The sequence below is a fragment of the Zosterops lateralis genome, assembly GCF_965231275.1.
Source record: "Zosterops lateralis genome assembly, chromosome: 32".
Lineage (NCBI taxonomy): Eukaryota > Metazoa > Chordata > Aves > Passeriformes > Zosteropidae > Zosterops > Zosterops lateralis.
This window is the reverse complement of record NC_139792.1, coordinates 653,778-676,185: the sequence shown is the minus strand read 5'-3', so window position 1 is coordinate 676,185 and position 22,408 is coordinate 653,778. Positions and strand designations below refer to the sequence as shown.

General features: G+C 61.9%; 1 protein-coding gene across 3 annotated transcripts; it reads left to right on the top strand.

The window, feature by feature from the left end:
• The first annotated feature begins 3,264 nt into the window (after positions 1 to 3,264).
• RAPGEF3 (Rap guanine nucleotide exchange factor 3) lies at positions 3,265 to 21,627 on the top strand. 3 transcript variants are annotated; one of them, XM_083881072.1, is made up of 28 exons: positions 3,265 to 3,388; positions 7,973 to 8,026; positions 8,222 to 8,328; positions 8,416 to 8,537; positions 8,621 to 8,795; positions 9,126 to 9,210; positions 9,723 to 9,783; positions 9,898 to 9,974; positions 10,590 to 10,736; positions 10,831 to 10,943; positions 11,990 to 12,078; positions 13,255 to 13,333; positions 13,805 to 13,955; positions 14,046 to 14,128; positions 14,732 to 14,771; positions 14,883 to 14,964; positions 15,665 to 15,811; positions 17,086 to 17,183; positions 17,923 to 18,048; positions 18,189 to 18,370; positions 18,582 to 18,672; positions 18,919 to 18,969; positions 19,237 to 19,324; positions 19,406 to 19,470; positions 19,615 to 19,669; positions 19,780 to 19,851; positions 20,752 to 20,963; positions 21,548 to 21,627. In XM_083881072.1, exons 1-27 carry the CDS (start codon positions 3,305 to 3,307, stop codon positions 20,868 to 20,870), a joined length of 2,643 nt encoding a protein of 880 aa, XP_083737198.1. In that variant the 5' UTR covers positions 3,265 to 3,304; the 3' UTR covers positions 20,871 to 20,963; positions 21,548 to 21,627. The 3 variants fall into 3 exon arrangements, with proteins under 3 accessions (XP_083737198.1, XP_083737197.1, XP_083737196.1); XM_083881071.1 differs by having other exon boundaries at positions 11,987 to 12,078; XM_083881070.1 differs by lacking the exon at positions 21,548 to 21,627 and adding an exon at positions 21,128 to 21,142 and having other exon boundaries at positions 3,287 to 3,388; positions 11,987 to 12,078.
• Positions 21,628 to 22,408: the final 781 nt, after the last annotated feature.

Sequence of the window (22,408 nt, the reverse complement as noted above, 5' to 3'; positions counted from 1 at the left end):
CCCAAACTCTCCCCATGGATGGATCCAGGAATGAATCACACCCGGAATTAGGCTCAGATAATTCCTAAAGCTGTTGTTTCCACCCAATAAAACCCTCCTCGTGCAATAACACAAAAGGGGCCATCACATAATTTGTGTTAATTCCGGAATCGCTGCTAATTCCGGGCCCCAATTAGGAGATAAAACACGGCCCTGGGAGCCGCTTATTAAATTACAAATCATCCCCAGTAAATCCGAGGATTATTTAACACCGAGGGGTTTGGGGGGAAAGACGCTGAGGGGAGGAAACTGAGAGGGAATAACGACGTGAGGGGGAGCGGGAGCGTTAATCAAAGTAATGAAAACATAAATTAGGGGAGGCTGGGCCAATAAACAGGAAATAAATAGGGTTGGAGGGGAGGGAAACGCATAAAGCAGCGGCACTAAAGGACGGACCCCGCGGCGTTGGGAGCGCAGTAAATCCCCAACCCGTTTTCCCCAGGATTGGATTTTCGGGCCTGATTTGTGGCCGTGTCCCGACGAGCCGGGGAGAGGATAAAATATGGGAAATTTCCTCCACTCCCACCTGCCAGCCAAACCCTCTGGGGGGGACGCTGAGAATTCCCAGGTTTCTCCTGGAATTTGTGCCAAGGGATGAGACTTGGCCCTTCATTTCCAGCAAAACAGAGCAAAAATAGAGGATTTTTTAGGGAAATATTAGGATTTAACTCTGATTTTACTCCTTTTGGGGGGCAAAGGATGAGGGGCAGGGTCAGCATTAGGGATCCTCAGGTCCTGTTTAGGATTTGGGATATTGGGAATTGGGATATTTGGGAAGAGATTCCTCCCCAGGAGGATGGCGAGGCCAGAACTCCTCCAAACCACCCGGAGTGGGGCTGTGGGATTAATGATTGTTGGAGCACGGAGTTAAAGGAGAGATAAGAGGTTGATAAGGCAGAGCTGCTGTTCCCAATGAGCCGCAGCCGGAGCAGCCTCTGGAAAAGGGGCCGGGATCGGGGACCCCGCGGCTGCCGGGGCACGGCCGGGATTCCCAAAAATCCCTGAGCTGGGGGAGCGTGGGGGAACTGGGATTGTCCGTGCCTGGAGTGGGATCACACGGACAGGGATGGGATCAGGGATGTCCCTGGGTTTAGGGACACCCCAGGGACACCATCACTGCTGTGTGATGGCCTCACCCTGGCCCCAAATCCCTTCACTGGTGCAGTAATGCTGGGATGGGATGGGATCCGTGGGATGGAATGGGATTGGGATGGGATATGGATGGGATCAATGGGATTGGGGTGGGATTTGGATGGGATGAGATGGAATCCGTGGGATGGGAATAGGGTGGGATAGGGTGGAATGGGATTTGGGTGGAATGCGACGGGATAAGGATGGGATTTGGATGGGATGGGATAGGGTGGGATAGGATGGGATTTGAACGGGATGGGATGGGATAGGGTGGGATAAGGATGGGATTGGAATGGGGTGGGATAGGATGGGATCAGAACACAGTGCTGGAACCCTCAGCCAATCCAGGCACCGCCCGGGGCCGGGCAGGTGTCTCTCCTCTCTCCTCCAGCTGCCGGGGCGGGCCCCAAACTCCGCTGCCTTCCTCGGGCCTCTTCCTCCTTCTCTTAATTAACCCTCATTTGCATGGGGGGGCCGGGACGTGTCTGTGCAGGGCCGGGAGAATCCCCGGGAGCAGCTCCGGGGCCGCGGGGCAGCTCCTGGGGAGGGACAGATTTGGGGAGCCCGGTGTGACCCCCCAGAGCCCGAGGAGGAGGAGCGAGGGAGGCTGAGGGCTCTTCCCCCAAATTCCTTGGATCCAGCTGATGTTTCCCATCCCTGCCCCAGCTGGGGTCGGGGGCCGATTTAAAGGCGGATTTGAATTTTTAAAAAATCGGGATTTGTTTCAAAAGGAAAAGGCCCCTTCTGGCAGAAATTCCTTTCCTTTCTTTGCCAAAAGCCCCGGGAAAGGCTCTCCCAGCACGGCTGGGCCTCGCTGCAGCTGGGGCCACTTCCCCAGTATAAACCAGGGTCAGTGTAAGCCATTCCCAGTGTGAACCAGTGCCTGAATACACCATTCCCAGTATAAACCATGCCCAGTATAAACCAGTGCCAGAATAAACCATTCCCAGTATAAACCAGTGCCAGTGTAAGCCATTCCCAGTGTAAACCAGGGCCAGAATACACCAATCCCAGTATAAACCAGGGCCAGTATAAACCAATCCCAGTATAAACCATTCCCAGTACAAACCATTCCCAGTACAAACCATTCCCAGCATAAACCAGTTCCAGTATAAACCATTCCCAGTACAAACCAGTGCCAGTACAAACCCCTCCCTCCTTCCAGCCCCTCCGGGCCCTGTTTTCCCCCCACCAAACTGAGCAGGGGAGTTCCCTGTGACCCCCCCAACCCCAGGCTCTCCTTGAGGTGCTCAGGGACCCCTGGAGACCCCCCCAAAACCCAGATCCGGGGGTCCCGGGGGGTCCCAGGGGGTCCTGGGGGTCCTGGGGGTTCCTGAGGGGTCCTAGGGGGGCTGGAGGCTCCCTCGGGAGGGGTCAGGGCTGTGGGGGATCCCAGGGGGTCCCAGGGGGTCCCAGGGCTCTTTCGGGCGGGGTCGGGGTTGCGGGGGATCCCAAGGGGTCCTGGGGGTCCCAGGGGTCTCAGGGAGTTCTCAGGGGTTCCCAGATGGGCTGGGGGCTCCCCTCCATCCTCGGGCTGCCCCCGCCGGGCCGTGAGCCCCGGGGAGGAGCCGCGGGCGGAGCCGCCGGTCCCGGGGCGGGCCCGACACGGCGGCGGAGCCGGAGCCGCTCCCGAGCCCGAGCCCGGCCCGGCCCGTCCCGTCCCGAGGAGCCGCCGCGGCCTCGCTCCCCCCGCATGAAACGGCGCGGGGCCGGGCCGGGGGGAGCGGGGCCGGGGGGGCTGCAACCGGGGACCGGAGCGGGGCTGGAACCGAGAACGGGAGCAGAACCGAGAACCGGAGCAGAACCGGGAACCGGAGCGGGGCTGGAACACAGAACCGGAGCGGGGCTGGAACCGAGAACCGGAGCGGGGCTGGAACCGAGAACGGGAGCAGAACCGAGAACCGGAGCAGAACCGGGGACCGGAGCGGGGCTGGAACCGGGGACCGGAGCGCGGCTGGAACACAGAACCGGAGCGGGGCTGGAACACAGAACCGGAGCGCGGCTGGAACACAGAACCGGAGCAGAACCGGGAACAGGAGCAGAACCGAGAACCGGAGGAGCCGCCGCCCCCTCCCCGCCGCCCCCCGCGGGCCCCGCAGCGGACGGAGCGCGGCTCCCGGCGCTGCTCAGGAAGATGCATTTGTTCCGCAGCTCCAGCTACGACGTGCGGCTGGAGGGGGCCGGGGGGAGCCTGCCCCGCATCCAGGGCATCCGATGGGTGAGTGGGGAGTGGGGGAGAATGTCCCGGATCCAGGGGGTCCGATGGGTGAGTGGGGCCGGGGAGCGTGTCTGGGATCCAAGGGATCCGATGGGTGAGTGGGGCCGGGGAGCGGGTCCCAAATCCAGGGATCCTCTGGAAAATTGGGAACTGGGGGGAGCGTGTCCCGAATTCTCTGGGTGAATGAGGAGTGCGGGGAGCGCGTCCGGGATCCAGGGAATGCTCTGAAGGACTGGGGCCGGAGTTGAGCGTGTCCGGAATCCTCTGGCTCGGTGAGGAGTGAGGGGAACCTGTCCCGAATCCAGAAAATCCTCTGGAGAACTGGGGAATGGGGAGAACGTGTCCCGAATCCCGGGGATCCTCTGGGTGAGCGGGGCCCCAGCTCCGGGATGAGAGAGGGGAGCGAGTCCAGGAGTGCTGGAGCCAGGTGAGGGCACAGGGAGCCAGGTGAGGGGAGGAAGGAACCAGGGAGTGAATCCAGGCGTGCAGAGAGCCAGGTGAGGGCACAGGGGGCCAGGTGAGGGAACAGGGAGCCAGGTGAGGGCACAGGGGGCCAGGTGAGGGAACAAGGAGCCAGGTGAGGGCACAGGGGGCCAGGTGAGGGCACAGGGGGCCAGGTGAGGGAACAAGGAGCCAGGTGAGGGCACAGGGGGCCAGGTGAGGGCACAGGGAGCCAGGTGAGGGCACAGGGGGCCAGGTGAGGCCACAGGGGGCCAGGTGAGGGCACAGGGGGCCAGGTGAGGGAACAGGGGGCCAGGTGAAGGTACAAGGAGCCAAAGGAGCCAGATGAGGGCACAGGGAGCCAGGTGAGGTTGCAGGTGAGCTGCACACTCCCCCAGCCCCCTGCCCCAGGCCTGTTTTTGGGCGGAGCAGAGCAGCCAGGTGTGAAACCAGCCCCGAGGTGCATCCCGGGCAGGAAGGACATTCCCAGGGGGGACATTCCCAATGGGACATTCCTGGTGGGACATTCCCAGTGGGACATTCCTGGAAGAGCTTCCGGAGCTTTGTGTCCTTCCCCCTTCCCACAGCGCTTGACCTGGGACACTTTTCCAGGAAAAAAGGGGACTTGTCCGTGCAGTGACAGTGACAGGGGCCACCGTGCAGTGACAGGGGCCACCGTGCAGTGACAGGGGCCACCGTGCCAGCCCCGCCGTGTCCCTGGGGAGGACAGGGGAGCTGGGGCGGGTTCCTGAGCCCCATCCCGGGGGATTCCAGTCCCAATTCTGGGAGATTCGATTCCCAGGGGATGCTGAGCCCCATCTCCAGCCCCATCCCGGGGGATCCCCATCCCAATCCCGGCGGCTCCGCCTGCGGAGGCTGCGGATGGGCGAGGAGCCGCCGAGCCCCGAAATAGCCGCGCTTGTTTTCCCGGCGGGTCCCAAACAAAAGCGGCGGCGAGAGCGCGGAACGGCCGCTGCTGCCCGGCCTGGCCCCGCGCCCGGAGCTGCCGGAATCCTGGAGAAAAGCAGGATCCCGGCGTGTCCCCCGCGCAGGAAGATGGAAAAGGCAACTCCTCAGGAAGCCCTGACAGGGAGGGGGATGTCGAGGGGCGTCCTGCGGGTCCCAGCCCGGGGCTGGGCGATCCAGGGGGGAGTTTTGGGGACAGTCCGAGGGTTTGGGTGATCCCCGGCAGTGAGGAACCGCCAGAGAGGAGGAATCTGATCCTTGAGAGGGATTTTTTGTGTCTGTTGTGGTGTCCTTGGAGGCCGGCCCGGGGCACAGCCTGGCCCTGGGCCCCAAGGACAGAACTGGCTGATGGGGGACAGAGAGGGGACAGGGACAGCAGGGGGGACAGGGACAGAGAGGGGACAGGGACAGAGAGGGGACAGGGACAGCAGAGGGGACACGGACAGGGACAGCAGGGGGGACAGGGACAGAGAGGGAACAGGGACAGAGAGGGGACAGGGACAGCAGGGGGGACAGGGACAGCAGAGGGGACAGGGACAGAGAGGGGACAGGGACAGCAGGGGGGACAGGGACAGCAGAGGGGACAGGGACAGAGAGGGGACAGGGACAGCAGGGGGGACAGGGACAGAGAGGGAACAGGGACAGAGAGGGGACAGGGACAGCAGGGGGGACAGGGACAGCAGAGGGGACAGGGACAGCAGGGGGGACAGGGACAGGGAGAGCAGGGGGGACAGGGACAGCAGGAGGGACAGGGACAGAGAGGGGACATGGACAGGGACAGCAGAGGGGACAGGGACAGGGACAGAGAGGGGACAGGGACAGCAGGGGGGACAGGGACAGCAGGGCGGACAGGGACAGAGAGGGGACAGGGACAGGGCTCAGCTGGACCCATGGGGTGACAGGGACCTCCTGAACCCACAGAGGTGACAGGGTCCTGCTGGACCCAGAGAGGTGACACAGATCTCATTCTCCCACGGGTGACAGGGACTTGCTGCACCCACAGTGGTGACAAGGACCTGCTGCACCCATGGGGTGACATAGCTCTCCTTCTCCTGTGGGTGACAGGGACCTCCTGAACTCATGGGGTGACACAGATCTCCTTGTCCCATGGGGTGACAGGGACCTGCTGCACCCACAGAGGTGACAGGGACATCCTGTACCTGTGGGGTGACACAAATCTCCTTCTCCCATGGGTGACAAGGACCTGCTGCACCCATGGGGTGACAGGGACCTGCTGAACCCACAGAAGTGACAGGGACTTTGTGTACCCATGAGGTGACACAGCTCTCCTGTTCCCACGGGTGACAGGGACCTCCTGTACCTGTTTGGTGACACAGATCTCCTTCTCCCACGGGTGACAGGGACCTCCCCCTGGGTGCCCCCTCCGTGTCCCCGGTGCCGTCCCGGCCGCCTCCATCTCCCCTGGACAAACATTTGCTGGCGGCTGTTCCTGCCGCCCGCGGCCGTCACGGGGCTCGGCTGAGTTTGCCGAGTGCCTGAGTCACCGTGTCCCTGCCTTGGGGACACTGTGGGGGGGTCAGGAGAGTGTCCCTGCCTTGGGGACACTGTGCTGGGCCAGGAGAGTGTCCCTGCCTTGGGGACACTGTGCTGGGCCAGGAGAGTGTCCCTGCCTTGGGGACACTGTGGGGGGGCCAGGAGAGTGTCTCTGCCTTGGGGACAGCCCTGCAGGGTCAGGAGAGTGTCCCTGCCTTGGGGACACTGTGGGGGGGCCAGGAGAGTGTCCCTGCCTTGGGGACACTGTGCTGGGTCAGGAGAGTGTCCCTGCCTTGGGGACAGCCCTGCAGGGTCAGGAGAGTGTCCCTGCCTTGGGGACAGCCCTGCAGGGTCAGGAGAGTGTCCCTGCCTTGGGGACACTGTGCGGGGTCAGGAGAGTGTCCCTGCCTTGGGGACACTGTGCAGGGTCAGGAGAGTGTCCCTGCCTTGGGGACGCTGGTGGGGTGGCTGCTGTCCCCCGGGACCTGCCACACTCCCAGACCCGCCTCATTTCCCCACCCGCTCCTCAAATCCCTCCTGGGATGTCACAAACTGATCCTGCACTAATTAACTCCTGCTCTCAGCTCTGTTAATTGGCCTTTCCCTCCAGACCATCCCCTCTCTGCTCTGGGATCGCTCCAACCACAAATCCCAGGAGGATTCACCAATTTTGGGAGCCCTCCCGGGGTCTGCAGAGCCCCCAGAGCCGGGAATACCCACAGGGGACCCCCCAAACCCCCTGGATTTGGGGTGGGTGTCCTGGGGGGGGATTGGCCGTGCCCCGTGCCGGGTGAGCGCTCCCGGGGCCGGGAACTGGTCTGACCAGTGCGGCCCGGGTTGTTTGTCCAGGGCCGTGGCCAGCACGGAGCTCCCGGGGCTCCTCGGTCCTGCCGGGGCCGCAGCTCCGTCACCTTTGCCCCCAGAGCCGGGCGGGGCCGCGGGGACACGGCCTGGGCCCTCCCTGTGTTTGTTGTTTACCTGGAGCATCCCCGGGGGGGAGAAAAATGAGCTCGGGAGGGGATTGGGGTGCAGGAAATGGGGACTGGGTTCAAGAATTGGGGGCTGGGTTCAGGATTTGGGATCTGGAGTAAGGATCTGGGTGCTGGATTCAAGATCTGAGTGTTTGGTTCAGGATCTGGGTTCAGGATTTGGGTTCTGGGTTCAGGATCCAGGTGCTCAATTCAGGGTTTGGGTGCTGGGTTCAGGATCTGGATTCTGAGTTCGGGATCTGGGTTCTGGATTCAGGATCTGGGTGCTGAGTTCAGGATTTGGGTGCTGGATTCAGGATCTGGGTGATGGGTTCATAATTTGGATTCTGGATTCAGGATTTGGGTGGTGGATGCAAGATTTAGGTTTTGGATTCAGAATTTGGTGCTGGGTTCAGGATCTGGGTTCTGGATCTGAGTGTTGGGTTCAGGATTTAGGTTCTAGATTAAGGATCTGGGTTCTGGATTCAGGATTTGGGTTCTGAATTCAAGATCTGGGTGCTGGGTTCAGGATGTGGGTTCTGGACCCAGGATTTGGGTTCTGAGTTCAGGATTTTGGTGTTGAGGAGCCGCCCCCCCTCACCTGGTGAGGATCTGGGGCTGCCCTGGGGGTTTGGGACCCCTGTGGGCTCCGTGGGGTGAGGGGGGCACAGCAGAGCCCCCACAGCCACCGACCCCCTTCCCTCTGGTTTTCCAGACCCCTCTCCTGGACTCGGAGTCCAGCCTGGACTACGGGCACAGCATCACCCAGGTGAGGGGGCAAAAATTTGGGGAATCCAGGGTGGTGAGTGGTTGGAGCACCTTGGGGTGGTCAGAGCACCTTGGGGTGGTCGGAGCACCTTGGGGTGGCCCCTCCTTGGGTTCAGCCATTCCTGGGGTGGGTGATGACAATCCCAGGACACTGAGGGGACAGGTGACCTCCTCCTGTCCCCCTCCCACCCCTCAGGCCTCCTCAGAGAAGATCTGGAGAGCCGGGAAACTCCTCTTCGCCCACCTGAGCTACTCCCGGCCCGGCCTCATCCGCGACCACAAACACCACCTGCGGCACCACCGGTGGGTCGGGGGCTCTGGGGGGGCTCTGGGGGGTCTGTCCCTGTCCCTGGGGGTCTCCTCACACGCCGTGTCCCCCCCTGTCCCCAGGCAGTGCTGCTCGGGGAGGGATTTGGTGGACTGGCTGCTGAGCGCCGGCGCCGCCGTCCAGACGCGCGGCCAAGCCGTGGGCATCGGGCAGGTGCTGGTGGATTCAGGGGTGCTCACCCACGGTGAGGGCTCGGGGGGGCTCTGGGGGGCTCTGGGGGACTCTGGGGGGCTCAGAGCCCAGCTGACGGCCCCTGTCCCCCCGCAGTGAGGCAGGAGTGGCATTTCCAGGACAAGGAGACGCAGTTTTATCGCTTTGCCGAGCTGGAGCCCGGCCCCGAGGCCGCAGCGGGGCCCAGGGACCCCGAGGAGCTGCTGGAGGCTTTGGGGTTCCTGGCGCAGCTGGGCCCCGATGCTCTGCTCTCCATGGCCCTCAGGAAGCCGTGAGTGCCCCGGGGGGCTCCTTTGGGCTTTCTGGATTCATTCTAGACCCTCCTCATGCCCCCAGGGGCTCCTTTGGATCTTCTGGGTTCATTTTAGACCCTCCCTGTGCCCCCAGGGGCTCCTTTGGACCATATTGGACTCTCCTTGTGCCCCCAGGGGCTCCTTGGGACCTTCTGGGTTCATTTTGGACCCTCCTTGGGGGGTCTGGAGCTGCTGTTCCCTCCCAGTGTCACCCGAGGAGGGCAGGGGGATGCAGAGAGGGTCCTGTGTCCTGGGTGGGGGGCACAGGGAGGGGCACAGGGAGGTGCAGACCCCCCGGCTCCCCCCAGGCCTGCCCAGCGCACCCAGGACGAGCTGGAGCTGATCTTTGAGGAGCTGCTGCACATCAAAGCCGTGGCTCATCTCTCCAACTCGGTGAGTCAGGCCGTGCCCCAAAATCCTGCAGGGTGGGGTGTCCCCTGGGCTGCTGCTGGACCCCAAACCCTCCTGGGCCCCAAACCCTCCTGGATGCCATAAATTCCTGTCCAGGCACCTTCCCCTGCTCCCCAAATCCTCCCGGATCCCCAAATCCTCCTGGATCCCATCAATTCCCATCCTGACATCCTTCCCTGCTCCCCAAATCCTCCTGCCCTCCTTTCCATCCTAATCCAACCATCCTGTCCCGGATCTCTCTGTGCCTTCCCTGCCCATTTCCCCATTCCCTGTTGTCCCCTGTTGTCCCCTGCTGTCCCCTCTTGTCCCCTGTTGCCACCTGGTGGCCGGGCCGGGGATGACAACGCTGTCCCCTGCTGTCCCTGCTGTCCCTGGTGTCCCTGCTGGAGGTGACACCGCTGTCCCTGCTGTCCCTGCTGTCCCCTGTTGTCCCTGCTGGAGGTGACACCGCTGTCCCCTGCTGTCCCCTGCTGTCCCTGCTGTCCCCGGCTCAGGTGAAGAAGGAACTGGCGGCTGTGCTGATGTTCGAGGGCCACCAACGCGCGGGGACCGTCCGTGAGTCACCGGGGGCCACTCGGGGTCCCCCCCCACCCCCGGGGCTTGGGGACATCGGAGCCTTTCCCAAAATTGTGGATTTTCCCTCCTTTTTTTTCCCGGCCTCTGCCCCAGTGTTCAGCCAAGGTGACAAAGCCACCTCCTGGTACATCATCTGGAAGGGCTCGGTCAACGTGGTCACCCACGGCAAGGTGGGTTTGTGCCCGCGTGGGTGGGACAGTGTGGGGACAGCCGGGTGTCACTGTCCCTCACCCCCTGTGGTGTCCCCAAGGCTTGGTGGCCACCCTGCACAAGGAGGGGCACCCCGGGGACACCTCAGGGACACCCCAGTGTCACCATCCCTCACCCCTGTGATGTCCCCAGGGCTTGGTGACTACCCTGAACTGTGGGGACACCTCAGGGACACCCCAAATGCCACCACCCCTCACTCTCTGTGATGTCCCCAAGGCTTGGTGGCCACCCTGAACTCTGGGGACACCCCAAATGTTCCTCACTCCCTGTGCTGTCCCCAGGGCCTGGTGGCCACCCTGAACTCTGGGAACCCCCCAGATGTCACCACCCCTCACTCCTGTGCTGTCCCAAAGGCCTGGTGACAACCCTGAACCCTGGGGACACCCTGGGGACACCTTGGGGACACACCAATGTCACCACCCCTCACTCCCCGTGCTGTCCCCAGGGTCTGGTGGCCACTCTGAACTCCAGGGGACACCCCAAATGTCACCACCTCCCTGCTGTCCCCAGGGCCTGGTGACCACCCTGAACTCTGGGGACACCCCAATGTCCCTCACTCCCTGTGCTGTCCCCAGGGCCTGGTGGCCACCCTGCACGAGGGTGACGACTTCGGGCAGCTGGCGCTGGTGAACGACGCCCCGCGGGCGGCCACCATCCTCCTGCGGGAGGACAATTGTCACTTCCTGCGCGTGGACAAGCAGGACTTCAACCGCATCCTCAAGGTGGGGCTGGGCAGAGGGTGGGGCTCAATTTTGGGGGGAATTTTTGGGATTTTTGGCTGAAATTTCCCCCCAAAAATTCCTGGGATTCCTGCAGGACGTGGAGGCCAACACGGTGCGGCTGAAGGAGCACGGGAAGGTGGTGCTGGTGCTCCAGAAGGACCTGCAGGGTCCTGGCAGTGGCCAGGCGGCCTCGGCGCGGGGCAGCAGGTGACAATCCTGTCCTGTCCCCTGGGGGGGGGGGTGACACTCCTGTCCCTGTCCCCTGGTGGAGGGTGACACTCCTGTCCTGTCCCTGGGGTGGGGGTGACACTCCTGTCCTGTCCCCTGGGGGTGGGTTACAATCCTGTCCTTGTCCCCTGAGACGGGTCCCCTTGTCCCCTGAGACCCTGGGGGAGGGTGACAGTCCTGTCCTGTCCCCTGGTGGCAGGTGACACTTCTGTCTCATGGTGGTGGGTGATACTCCTGTCCCTGTCCCCATTATAGCAGGTGACACCCATATCCCCTTGTGGCAGGTGACACTCCTGTCCTCTGGTGGCGGGTGACACCCCTGTCCCCCTTTATGGAGGTGATACCTCTGTCCATGTCCCACTCACAGCAGGTGACATTCTGTCACCCTTGTGGCAGGTGATACTCCTGTCACTGTCCCCTGAGCAGCAGGGGACACTCCTGTCCTCTAGTGGCAAGTGACACCTCTGTCCCTGTCCCCCTTGTGGCAGGTGACACCTCTGTCCCTGTCCCACTCACAGCAGGGGACACCCTGTCCTCCTTGTAGGAGGTGACACCTGTGTCCCTCTCCCCGTGAGCAGCAGGTGACACCCCTGTCCCCGTTATGGCAGGGGACACCCCTGTCCCTGTTCCACTCAGAGTAGGTGACACTCCTGTCCCTTTCCCCCTTATGGAGGTGACACCTCTGTCCATGTCCCCCTTGCAGCAGGTGACAGCCCTGTCCCCCTTATGTAGGTGACACTCCTGTTCCTGTCCCCTTATGGAGGTGACACCGCTGTCCCCTGAGCCACCCCTGCTGCTCCTCTTCCCTTTCCCACCTCCCTCGGGGCAGTTTTTGGGCTCAGCCGTGTCCCCTGAGGCACAGGGACACCGGGGACACCAGGGACACTGGGGACATCAGGGACACCAGGGGACACCGGGGACACCAGGGACACCAGGGACACCGGGGACACCAGCCCGTGCTGTCACCTCCCCTGGCCTGGTGGCCCTGCCCGCGGTGTCACCTCTGTCCCCTCGTGTCCCAGCAGGTACCTGGTGATGGCCGGGACCCCCGAGAAGATCCTGGAGCACCTGCTGGAGTTCATGAGGCTCGATGCCACCCTCTACGACTCCGTGGGTAGGTGTGGGTGTCCCCTGTGCCACCCTGGGGACTGTCCCAGAGCCACCCTGGGGACAGGCCAGGGGCTCCTCGTTGGCAGTGTCCAACCCCAAATACTGGAATTCCTAAAAAAAAATCCCAAAATTTGGGGCCGGAGAAACCCGAAGCCAGAGATGTCCCCAGGGCACCAGGAGATATCCCCAGCGGGTCACCAATCCCCGCTGGTGTCACCAGCCCTGCCCTGCAGGCAGCTCCTGCCAATCCCCGGGATTCTCGTGCGGGGTGTGGGGACAAAATCTGTCCCACACGAGGTGGCCGTGGTGGGGACACCCCCAGGGCAGCCCCGGGCAGGCTGGGCCCCAAATCCTCCTGGATACCCAAATCCTCCTGGATCCCTTGGATTCCTGTCCAGGCACCTTCTCCTGCTCCCCAAATCCTCCTGGAACCCATCAATTCCTGTCCAGGCATCCTGCCCTGGTCCCCAAATCCTCCCCTGCTCCCCAAATCCTCCTGGATCCCCAAATCCTCCTGTATCCCATCAATTCCTGTCCAGGCAACTTCTCCTGGTCCCCAAATCCTCCTGCACCCCTTTCCATCCCACCCATACACCCTCTCCCGATCTCTCTGTCCCTCCCTGGGCCCTGTCCCCACCCATGTCCCTGTGTCCCCGTGTCCCCGTGTCCCCGTGTCCCCATGTCCCCGTGTCCCCATGTCCCTGTGTCCCCGTGTCCCCCTCTCCCCGTGTCCCCATATCCCCATGTCCCCACGTCCTAACCCTAACCCATGTCCCCGTGTCCCCCTGTCCCCCTGTCCCCGTGTCCCCGTGTCCCCCTGTCCCCGTGTCCCCCTGTCCCCCTGTCCCCGTGTCCCCGTGTCCCCATGTCCCCGTGTCCCCGTGTCCCCCTGTCCCCATGTCCCCCTGTCCCCCTGTCCCCATGTCCCCATGTCCCCGTGTCCCCCTGTCCCCATGTCCCCATGTCCCCGTGTCCCCGTGTCCCCATGTCCCCGTGTCCCCCTGTCCCCATGTCCCCCTGTCCCCCTGTCCCCGTGTCCCCGTGTCCCCGTGTCCCCGTGTCCCCCTGTCCCCGTGTCCCCATGTCCCCTTGTCCCCTCCTGGCCCAGCCGGGGCAGGGGCAGCTCGCCTGGTGTCCCCACCCCTCTGGGGACAGGGGTGACAGACCTGTCCCCTCTCAGACACGCTGCTGGGGGATTTCCTGCTCACCTACACCGTGTTCATGCCGACCTCGCAGCTCTGCCGGGCCCTGCTGCACCAGTATCCTCCTGCTGCCGGGACTGGGGGGACTGGGGGGACTGGGCTGTGCCACCGGCGGCTGGGGACACGGCCAGCCCTGTCCCTGTCACCTCAGAGTGCCCTGAAATGCTCTTTGGGGTTTGTGGGTGCATCCACATCTCCCAGGGGTGACAATATGGGGGTCCCTCTCCCCATTTTATTGGGTCCCATCTCCCATGGGTGACACCCTGGGTGGTCCCCGCCCCTGTCCCCATTTTACTGGGTCCCATCTCCCAAGGGTGACAATCTGGGGGTCCCTGTCCCTCTCCACATTCTCCCAGGGTGACAATCTGGGGGTCCCTTTCCCCGTTTCACTGTGTCCCATCTCCCATGGGTGACACCCTGGGTGGTCCCCACCCCTCTCCCCGTTTCACTGTGTCCCATCTCCCATGGGTGACACCCCGGGGTGTCCCCGCCCCTGTCCCCGTTCACTGGCCCCTTGACCGGTCCCAGTTTCCGCGCGGAGCCGCTGGAGGGCTCGGAGCAGGACAAGGCCGCCTATTCCCTGCGGAAACGGCGGAAAATCCTGCGCCTGGTCAGTCAGTGGGTGCTGCTCTACGGGCGGCTCCTGCAGGGCGACCGCAGCACCACGGCCCTGCTGCAGGTGCGGGCTGGGGACACCGGGGACACCGGGGACACCGGGGGACAGGCGGGGACAGCCCCCCGCTCACCCCCGCCCGCTCTGACCACACAGAACCTGGCGGACCTGGCCAGCCGGGACCCCCAGCTGGGCGGGCTGGGGCAGGAGCAGGGCCAGGACAGGCGGCGACCCCGAGCGTGAGTCCCCCCCGGTGTCCCCAAGTGTCCCCAAGTGTCGCCTGATGTCACCCCGAGGGGCTGCGGTTCCGTGGGGAGGGGTTTTTGAGGTGGTTCTGGTGGTGGTTTGTCCCCCCTGTGGGGAGGGGGTCACAGGCAGGGGGGTGGGACAGGGGGGCTCGGGGAGGGCTGGAATCCTGGGGGTGACCAGAGTCCCGGGTGTGGCCGAAATCTTGGGAGTGGCCAGTCCTGGGGGTGGCCGAAATCCTGGGGGTGGCCGAAATCTCGGGGGTGACCAGTCCAGGGGGTGGCCAGAATTCTTGGGGGTGACCAGACTCCTGGGGGTGGCCGAAATCCCTGGGGGTGGCCAAAGTCCTGGGGGTGGCCAGAATTTTTGAGGGTGGCCAGAGTCCTGAGGGTGGCCAGAATTTTTGGGGGTGACCAAAATCTTGGGGTTGGCCGGTTCTGGGGGTGGCTGGAATCCCGGGGATGACCAGTACCCCGGGGGTGGCCGGAATCCTGCGGGTGACCAGACTCCTGGGGGTCACTGGACTCCTGGGGGTGTCAGAAATCCCGCGGTGACAGCCCCAGCCCTGTCCCACCCTGTCCCTTCCCCTCCCTCAGGCTGGAGAATGGTGACGGCAGCGTGTCCCCCCAGCCCAAGGTAGGGACCCCCTGAGGGGTGACAGGGCAGGATCTGGGCCCCCTTTGGGGACACTCCACGGGAGGTGACCCTGGCTGGGGCCTCCCCCTCCCCTCTGTCCCACCTCCCCAGGCCCGGAGCTCGGGGATGTGGCTGGGGAGCCCCGAGGAGCCGATCCTGGACAGCACCTGCGCCCTGCGAGCCCAGGACAAAGGTACTGCCCCGCCTGGGACTGTCCCTGCGGCCTGGGGACAGCTGAGGCTCCTGTCAAAGCTTCTTGGGTCCCCAAATCCTCCTGGATCCCATCAGTTCCCATCCAGGCATCCTACTCTGGTCCCCAAACCATCCTGGATCCCCAAATCCTCCTGGATCCCATCAATTCCCATCCAGGCATCCTGCTCTGGTCCCCAAATCCTCCTGCCCCCCTTTCCATCCCATCCAACCATCCTGTCCCGGATCTCTCTGTGCCTTCCCCGCCCATGTCCTGATTCCCCTGTTGTCCCCTGTTGTCCCTTGGTGGCCTGGCCAGGGGTGACAGCGCTGTCCCCTGTTGTCCCCTGTTGTCCCCTTTCCCCATTCCCCTGTTGTCCCATTTCCCTGTTGTCCCCTGCTGTCTCCTGTTGTCCCCTGCTGTCCCATTTCCCCATTCCCCTGCTATCCCCCACTGTCCCCTCCTGTCCCCTGTTGTCCCCTGCTGTCCCCCACTGTCCCTTGTTGTTCCATTCCCCTGTTGTCCTCCACTGTCCCCTGTTGTCCCCTGTTATCCCCATTCCCCTGTTGTCCCCTGCTGTCCCCTGCTGTCCCATTCCCCCACTGTCCCCTGTTGTCCCCTGTTGTCCCCTGCTGTCCCCCACTGTCCCCCGCTGTCCCCCGCTGTCCCCACCCCTCAAGGCCAGCTCTGTCCCCTCCCCAAGTGCCCTACGAGATCTTCCTGGCCGACCACTCGTGCCTGGTGTCGGTGCTGCCGGTGAACGCCGCGGTGCGGGATGTGCTGAGGGCGCTGGGCCCGCGCCTGCCCCGGGACAGGGAGCACGTCCTGGTCAGGGTCAACTCGGCCGGAGGTGAGGAGGGGTCTCCTGGAAAAATTTGGGATGATTTTTGGGGATGGGTCCCTTTGGGAAGCAAACCTTAACACCCCCTTCCCTCCCAAATCGGGAAAAAAAAAATCTCCGTAGAGAAAAGTAGAAAAAAATATTTATTTAATAAAGTGCTCACAAACATTAAAAAAAAAAAATTAATGAAATAATATTGAGATTATTTTGAAGTTAATGAAATAATATTGAAATTTTATAATGTAATTATGAAATAATAAAACCTCTCATCGCTCTGAAATTCAGAAAGTCCTTGTGGGTGTAGATCACTCAATCTCTTATCAGTGCTGGAAAATGCCATCCTGGGCCCCAGTGTGAGATCCCAGTGTCTCTTTGAGTTTTTCAATCCAGGACAGGTTTAAACAGTCCCAAGAAAAAGGAAAAAAAAAAAAAACAATTTCAGGGAAATTCTCTGCCTCAGCCAGCTAAAAAAACTAACTAGCATTAATTAGCAATAAAAAGCATTTTTAAAATGAATGATATGAAACAACAGCCCAGGAACAGAATGAGGAGGAGTCAGAGCAGGTCCTGCAAATGAACCCCACAATTCTTCTTTCCCTCCCTTCTCTCTGTCAGAATTGGTCTGAAAGGTGTAAAAAGTTAATATCCAGCACAAATGGAAGGTGTAAAACTTAATATCCAGCACAAATGAAAGGTGGATTTAATATCCAGCACAAACAGAACAGACAATTAGGGATACAAACATCCAAAAGGAAGGCTCCCAAATATTTCAGAAGGCAAAGAGCATAGAAAAAGAAAGTTTTATTTTTCTAATTTTTATAATTCTACTTTAATTTTACCTCTTTACTTTAATCCTACTTTTTATAAGGTGTTCCTATAGAGATTTAATGTGATTGGGAAATAGAAACGTCACCTCTTTAATCCCATTAATTAACTAATGGGACACGAGAGAAAGGCTCCCAAATATTTCAGAAGGCAAAGAGCATAGAAAAAGAAGGCTTTAGTTTTTTAATTTTTACTTTCTTTACTTTAATTCTACTTTGTATAAGGTATTCCTATAGAGACTTAACATGATCGGTGAATAGGAATGACATTTTAATCCGATTAATTAACTAAAGAAACAACAAAACACCACTTGGAGAAAGATCATTTTGAGAAAGAATCATGTTTTGCCAAGATAGTTTTGAGAAGAAACTCTCTTGAGGAATTTTTTTCCGGGGGGAAAAGCCATCAGCTCCTTTAGGGGTGAGAATTTCCATGTGTGGCCCCGTTCCCTCCCGCAGACAGGGCGGTGCTGCCCCAGGACGCCGTGGGGGTGTTCACGGCCCTGGGCCTCAACGAGAGGCTCTTCGTGGTCAGCCGGGACCAGCTGGGCACCCTGGTGAGTTGGGAGCCGGATTGTAGGAACATCTTCAATCCCTGCCAGCCCTCAGTGCCATCTGTGGAGGGCAGGGAGAGGGGACTCTGCTGAGCTGAGATAGTTTAGGATATGTGGGTTTATTGCAAGGGTGGTGGGTAAAAAGGGTTTTGCCTTCAGCCACCAGCCTGGGCTGGAGGGAACCCCAAAGAGAGAGGGAGGGTGTGAGGTGAGGGAGGTAAGAGGCCAAGGACCTTGTTCCAATCCATTCCATCTCCTTCTGTGTTGAATATTCTAATTGACAGTGACCAACCCCAAAGAGATACAAAACCTAAAACTTTGCACACAGCCCACGAGAACTGCTCTATCACCATATCATCCTATATCCTAAACTCTAAAAACTACTTTTCTTATCAACCTTTTCCCTGATACCTTGAGTCCTTTTATTTTCTATCCCTCACCCCATCTCCAGCTCATCCCCATCTTCCTCCCTGCCATGATCACATCTCAGAGCTGGAATTCATTTCTATTTCACTCACAGGTTTTGTGTCTTTAGTATTTCTTACCAGACAATGATATTTGTGAGCTTTTCCTGTTTTATCTTTTCCCAACAGGGGTGGAGGTTTGGGGTGGGCAGAACACCCTCAGAGGGGTTTGTGGGGTCTCAGTTTGGGGTTTTGGTGCTTCTCCCGGGGTTCTGCACATCCTGGTTGAGGTGAAGCGCTGAGGGCAGGAGTGGTCAGGGGTCTTCTCCCCTTCCCAGACCCCCCACCCCGAGCAGCTGGGCCCCCACGTCGGCTCCTCGGACACCCTGGACCTGATCAGCTCCAAGGACCTGGCCAGCCACCTCACCGACCACGACTGGAACCTCTTCAAGAGCATCCACCAGGTCTGTTCCCTCCTGAGAGCACCCGGGGGGTGACAATGACCATGACAATGATGATGACAATGATGATGACAATGATGACAATGATGGTGGTGGTGGGTTCAGGACACCCCTCACCTGCCAGGTGTGTCCCACCCCTCCAGGTGGAGATGATCCACTACATCGTGGGGCCCCAGAAGTTCCACGAGGTGGCCACGGCCAACCTGGCGCGGGTGATGCGGCGATTTAACGAGCTGCAGTTCTGGGTGGCCACCGAGCTGTGCCTGTGCCCCGAGCTGGCCCGGAGGGCGCAGCTGCTGCGCAAGTTCATCAAGCTGGCGGCGCAGTGAGTGCCTGGCCCTGTCCCTGTCCCCTGGCCCTGTCGCTGTCCTTGTCTCTGTCCCCCTGTTGCTGTCCCTGACCCTGTCCCCTGTCCCTGGTGCTCTCCCTGTCGCTGTGCCCCTGTCCCCCTGTCCCTGTCCCCGTGTCCCTGGTGCTGTCCCCTGTCCCTGTCATTGTCCCCTGTCCCCCTGAGCCGTCCCCGTCCCCGCCCGCAGCCTCAAGGAGCAGAAGAACCTGAATTCTTTCTTTGCGGTGATGTTTGGTGTGAGCAACACAGCCGTGACTCGCCTGGCCAGGACCTGGGAGGTGACAGTGAGGGGACAGTGGGAGGGACAGTGAGGGGACAGTGGGAGGACAGAGGGGGGACAGCAAGAGGTGCCAGGGGGCTGGGGCTTGGGACATTTAGGGGTCTCTGGGGTGGGACATTTGGGGGTCTCTGGGGTGGGACAGTCAAGGAGGGACATTTGGGGGTCTCTGGGGTGGGACAATCAGGGTGGGGGTCTCTGGGGTGGGACAGGCGGGTCCCAGCCCCCTGGTGCTGTCCCTGCCCAGAGGTTGCCCCACAAGATCCGGAAGCTGCACTCGGCCCTGGAGCGGATGCTGGTGAGTGCTGCCCCTCCTGCCCCATGTCCCCTTTCCTGTCCCCTGTCCCCTTTTCCTTCCCCGTGTCCCCTGTCCCACCCCATGTCCCCCTTCCTTCCCTGTGTCCCTTTTCCTGTCCCTGTGTCCCCCTTTGCCCCTGGAGCCCTGGGGAGGGGGTGCCCCTGTCCCCCCTGTCCCCCCCACTGTCCCCCCTGTCCCCCCTGTCCTCTCTGTCCCCCGTATCCCCCCTGTCCCCTCCATGTCCCCCGTGTCCCTCTCCCGCCCCAGGACCCGTCGTGGAACCACCGTGTCTATCGCCTGGCCGTGGCCAAGATGAGCCCCCCCATCATCCCCTTCGTGCCCCTGCTGCTCAAAGGTGCCTGTCCAGGTTTGGGGACCCTCTAGGGGCGTCCAGCGCTCCTGGGGACCCCCCTCTGACCCCCTGAACCCCTCCCAGACATGACCTTCATCCACGAGGGCAATCGCACCCTGGCTGAGAACCTCATCAACTTTGAGAAGATGGTGAGTGCAGGGGGCTGGTGACCCCTCCGAGGGCCCTGCTGTCCCCTGTCCCCTGTCCCCGGCCAGGGGGGTCCCAGGGTGGTCACAGCCAGGGCAGGGACAGGGATTTCGGGGCTCCAGGTGACCCCTGTGCCTCGCCCACAGCACATGATGGCCAAGACCGTGAGAGTCCTGCAGCGCTGCCGGGGCCACGCACACGGTGAGTGTCCCCTGGGGAGGGGGCTGGAGGGGCCCTGGGGACAGGGGTGAGACCCTGGGGACAGAGCTGAGCCCTCAGGGACAGCGCTGAGCCCCCTGTGTCCCCCCCAGCCCCCCTGTCCCCCCTGCGGAGCCGCTCCCCTCACCGGCCCGAGGAGCCCAAGGCCCTCAGGATCTCCACCTGTGAGTCTGGAATTCTTCAACCCAACCCCGACCCCGGGGGAGCCCCAAACCTCCTGTGGGGGTCCCTGAGCTGGGGGAGAGGGGATGGGGATGATCCATGGGGGATCCATGGGGGGATCCATGGGATGATCCATGGGGGGATCCATGGGGGGGATCCATGGGGGGGATCCAGGGAGGGATCCATGGGGTGATCCATGGGGGGATCCTTGGGGGGATCCAGGGGAAGATCCAGGGAGGGATCCAGGGGGGGATCCATGAGATGATCCATGGGGGGATCCTTGGGAGGATCCATGGGGGGATCCATTGGAGGGATCCATGGGGGGATCTGTGGGGAAGTGCCGGGTGGGGGGGTGGTTTGGGGGTGACACAGGGGGGTCTGTGGGGTGATCCTGCAGGGGTGGAGGGGCTCAGCTGTGCTGGGGGGTGGAGGGGACCCCACCCCTGACCCCATCCCTGACTCCATGACCCCATCCCTGACCCCTGACCCCACCCCTGACCCCATCCCTGACTCCATGACCCCATCCCTGACCCCTGACCCCACCCCTGACCCCATCCCTGTCTCCATGACCCCATCCTTGACCCCACCCCTGACCCCACCCCTGACCCCATGACCCCATCCCCAACACCATCCCTGACCCCATCCATGACCCCATGACACCATGACCCCATGACCCCATCCCTGACCTCATGACCCCATCCTTGACCCCACGACCCCATCCCTGACCCCATGACCCCATGACCCCATGACCCCACCCTTGACCCCATCCCTGACCCCTGACCCCATCCCTGACCCCATCCCTGACTCCATGACCCCATCCCCAACACCATCCCTGACCCCATCCCTGACCCCATGACCCCATGACCCCATGACCCCACCCCTGACCCCGTCCCTGTCCCCAGGCTCGGAGCAGTCCCTCAGCGTGCGCAGCCCCGTCTCCACCTGGGCCTACCTGCAGCACCTGAGGGCCATCGACAGCCAGAAGGAGCTGCTGAGGCTGTCCCGGGACCTGGAGCCCTGAGGGACACGGGATGGACTGGGAATGGGGGGCCTGGGACAGACATGGGGGTCTCGAGCAGGGATGGGGGCCCAGAGTGAGGATGGGGGGCCTGGAGTGAGTGTTGATGGGGGCCCAGAGTGAGGGTGAGGACCCAGAGCAGAGTTGGGGGTCCTGGAGCAGATTTGGGGGTCCTGGAACAGGGATGGGGGCTCACAGTGAGGATGAGGGGCTCAGAGTGAATGAGGATGGGGGCTCAGAGTGAGGACGGGGTCCTGGAGTGAGGATGGGGGCTCAGAGCAGGGGATGGGGGCCCAGAGTGAGGATGAGGTCTCACAGTGAGTGAAGGTGAGGGCCCAGAGTGAGGATGGGGGCTCACAGTGAGGATGGGGGCCTGGAACAGGGACAGGGGCCCAGAGAGAGTGAGGATGGGGGCTCAGAGTGGGGATATGGGGGTCCAGAGCAGAGATGGGGGCTCCCAGTGAGGATGGGGACTCAGAGCAGAGTTGGGGGTCCTGGAGCAGGGATGGGGACCTGGAGTGAGGATGAGGGCTCCCAGCAGGGTCGGATGGGGGCTCACAGCAGGGCCGGGGGCTCACAGTGAGGATGAGGGTCCTGGAGCAGATTTGGGGGCTCCCAGCAGGGTCGGATGGGGGCTCACAGCAGGGTCGGGGACCCAGAATGAGGATGGGGGCTCCCAGCAGGGTGGGGGTCCCGGCTGCCGGCGGCGGGGCAGCCCCCGGCTCTGCCCCTGGAGCGGCAATAGAGTATTTTTGTACAATTCCTGCTCTCTCCCCTTTATTCCCCAAACCCACCCGGGGTGGGGAAGGACCCCCGGTGAGCCCGGGCCGCCCCAGCCCCGGTGACACAGCGATGTCACCGCGGTGTCACCGCCAGGGGACAGCTCAGGAAGGGACCTGGGCGGAGGGAGAAGCCGAACCGGCCCCGGTGACACCGAGGGGCCGCTCCCGGTGCCCCGGGGCACGGCCCGGGCCGATCCCGGCTCAGGGAGGATCCGGGAATTCCCCGGGACGGGTTTGGGGTCGGTGCTCACCTGCCCAGGTGAGGGATGGGCCAGCAGTTCACAGGAGATGGGTCTGACTGGGAGAGCTAGGGGTTACTGGGGGAGCTGGGAGTTACTGGTTTAGGAGGGATAACCCCAAACCCCACACTGGGATAACCCCAAAACTTCCCACTGGGATAACCCCAACATTCCCACCGGGATAACCCCAAACCCCACACTGAGATAACCCCAAAACCTCCCACCAGGATAACCCCAGAATCTCACACCAGGATAACCCCAAACCCCACAGTGGGATAACCCCAAAATCTCACACCAGGATAACCCCAAACCCCACAGTGGGATAACCCCAAGCCCCCACACTGGGGACATTCATGGGATAATCCCAACACTTCACACCAGGATAACCCCAAAACCCCACAACGGGATAACCCCCAGACCCACACTGGGATAACCCCAAACCCCCACAGTGGGATAACCCCAACATTCCCACCAGGATAACCCCAAAATCCCACACCGGAATAACCCCAAACCCCACACC

What these genes read in the sequence shown, in the direction of transcription:
- RAPGEF3 (XM_083881071.1), top strand. Translation starts at nt 3,305, where the DNA reads ATGCATTTGTTCCGCAGCTCCAGCTACGACGTGCGGCTGGAGGGGGCC. An exon ending in CGTGCCCCTGCTGCTCAAAG is followed by an intron (nt 19,325 to 19,405) that starts GTGCCTGTCCAG and finishes AACCCCTCCCAG; the next exon opens with ACATGACCTTCATCCACGAG. An exon ending in CTGCCGGGGCCACGCACACG is followed by an intron (nt 19,670 to 19,779) that starts GTGAGTGTCCCC and finishes TGTCCCCCCCAG; the next exon opens with CCCCCCTGTCCCCCCTGCGG.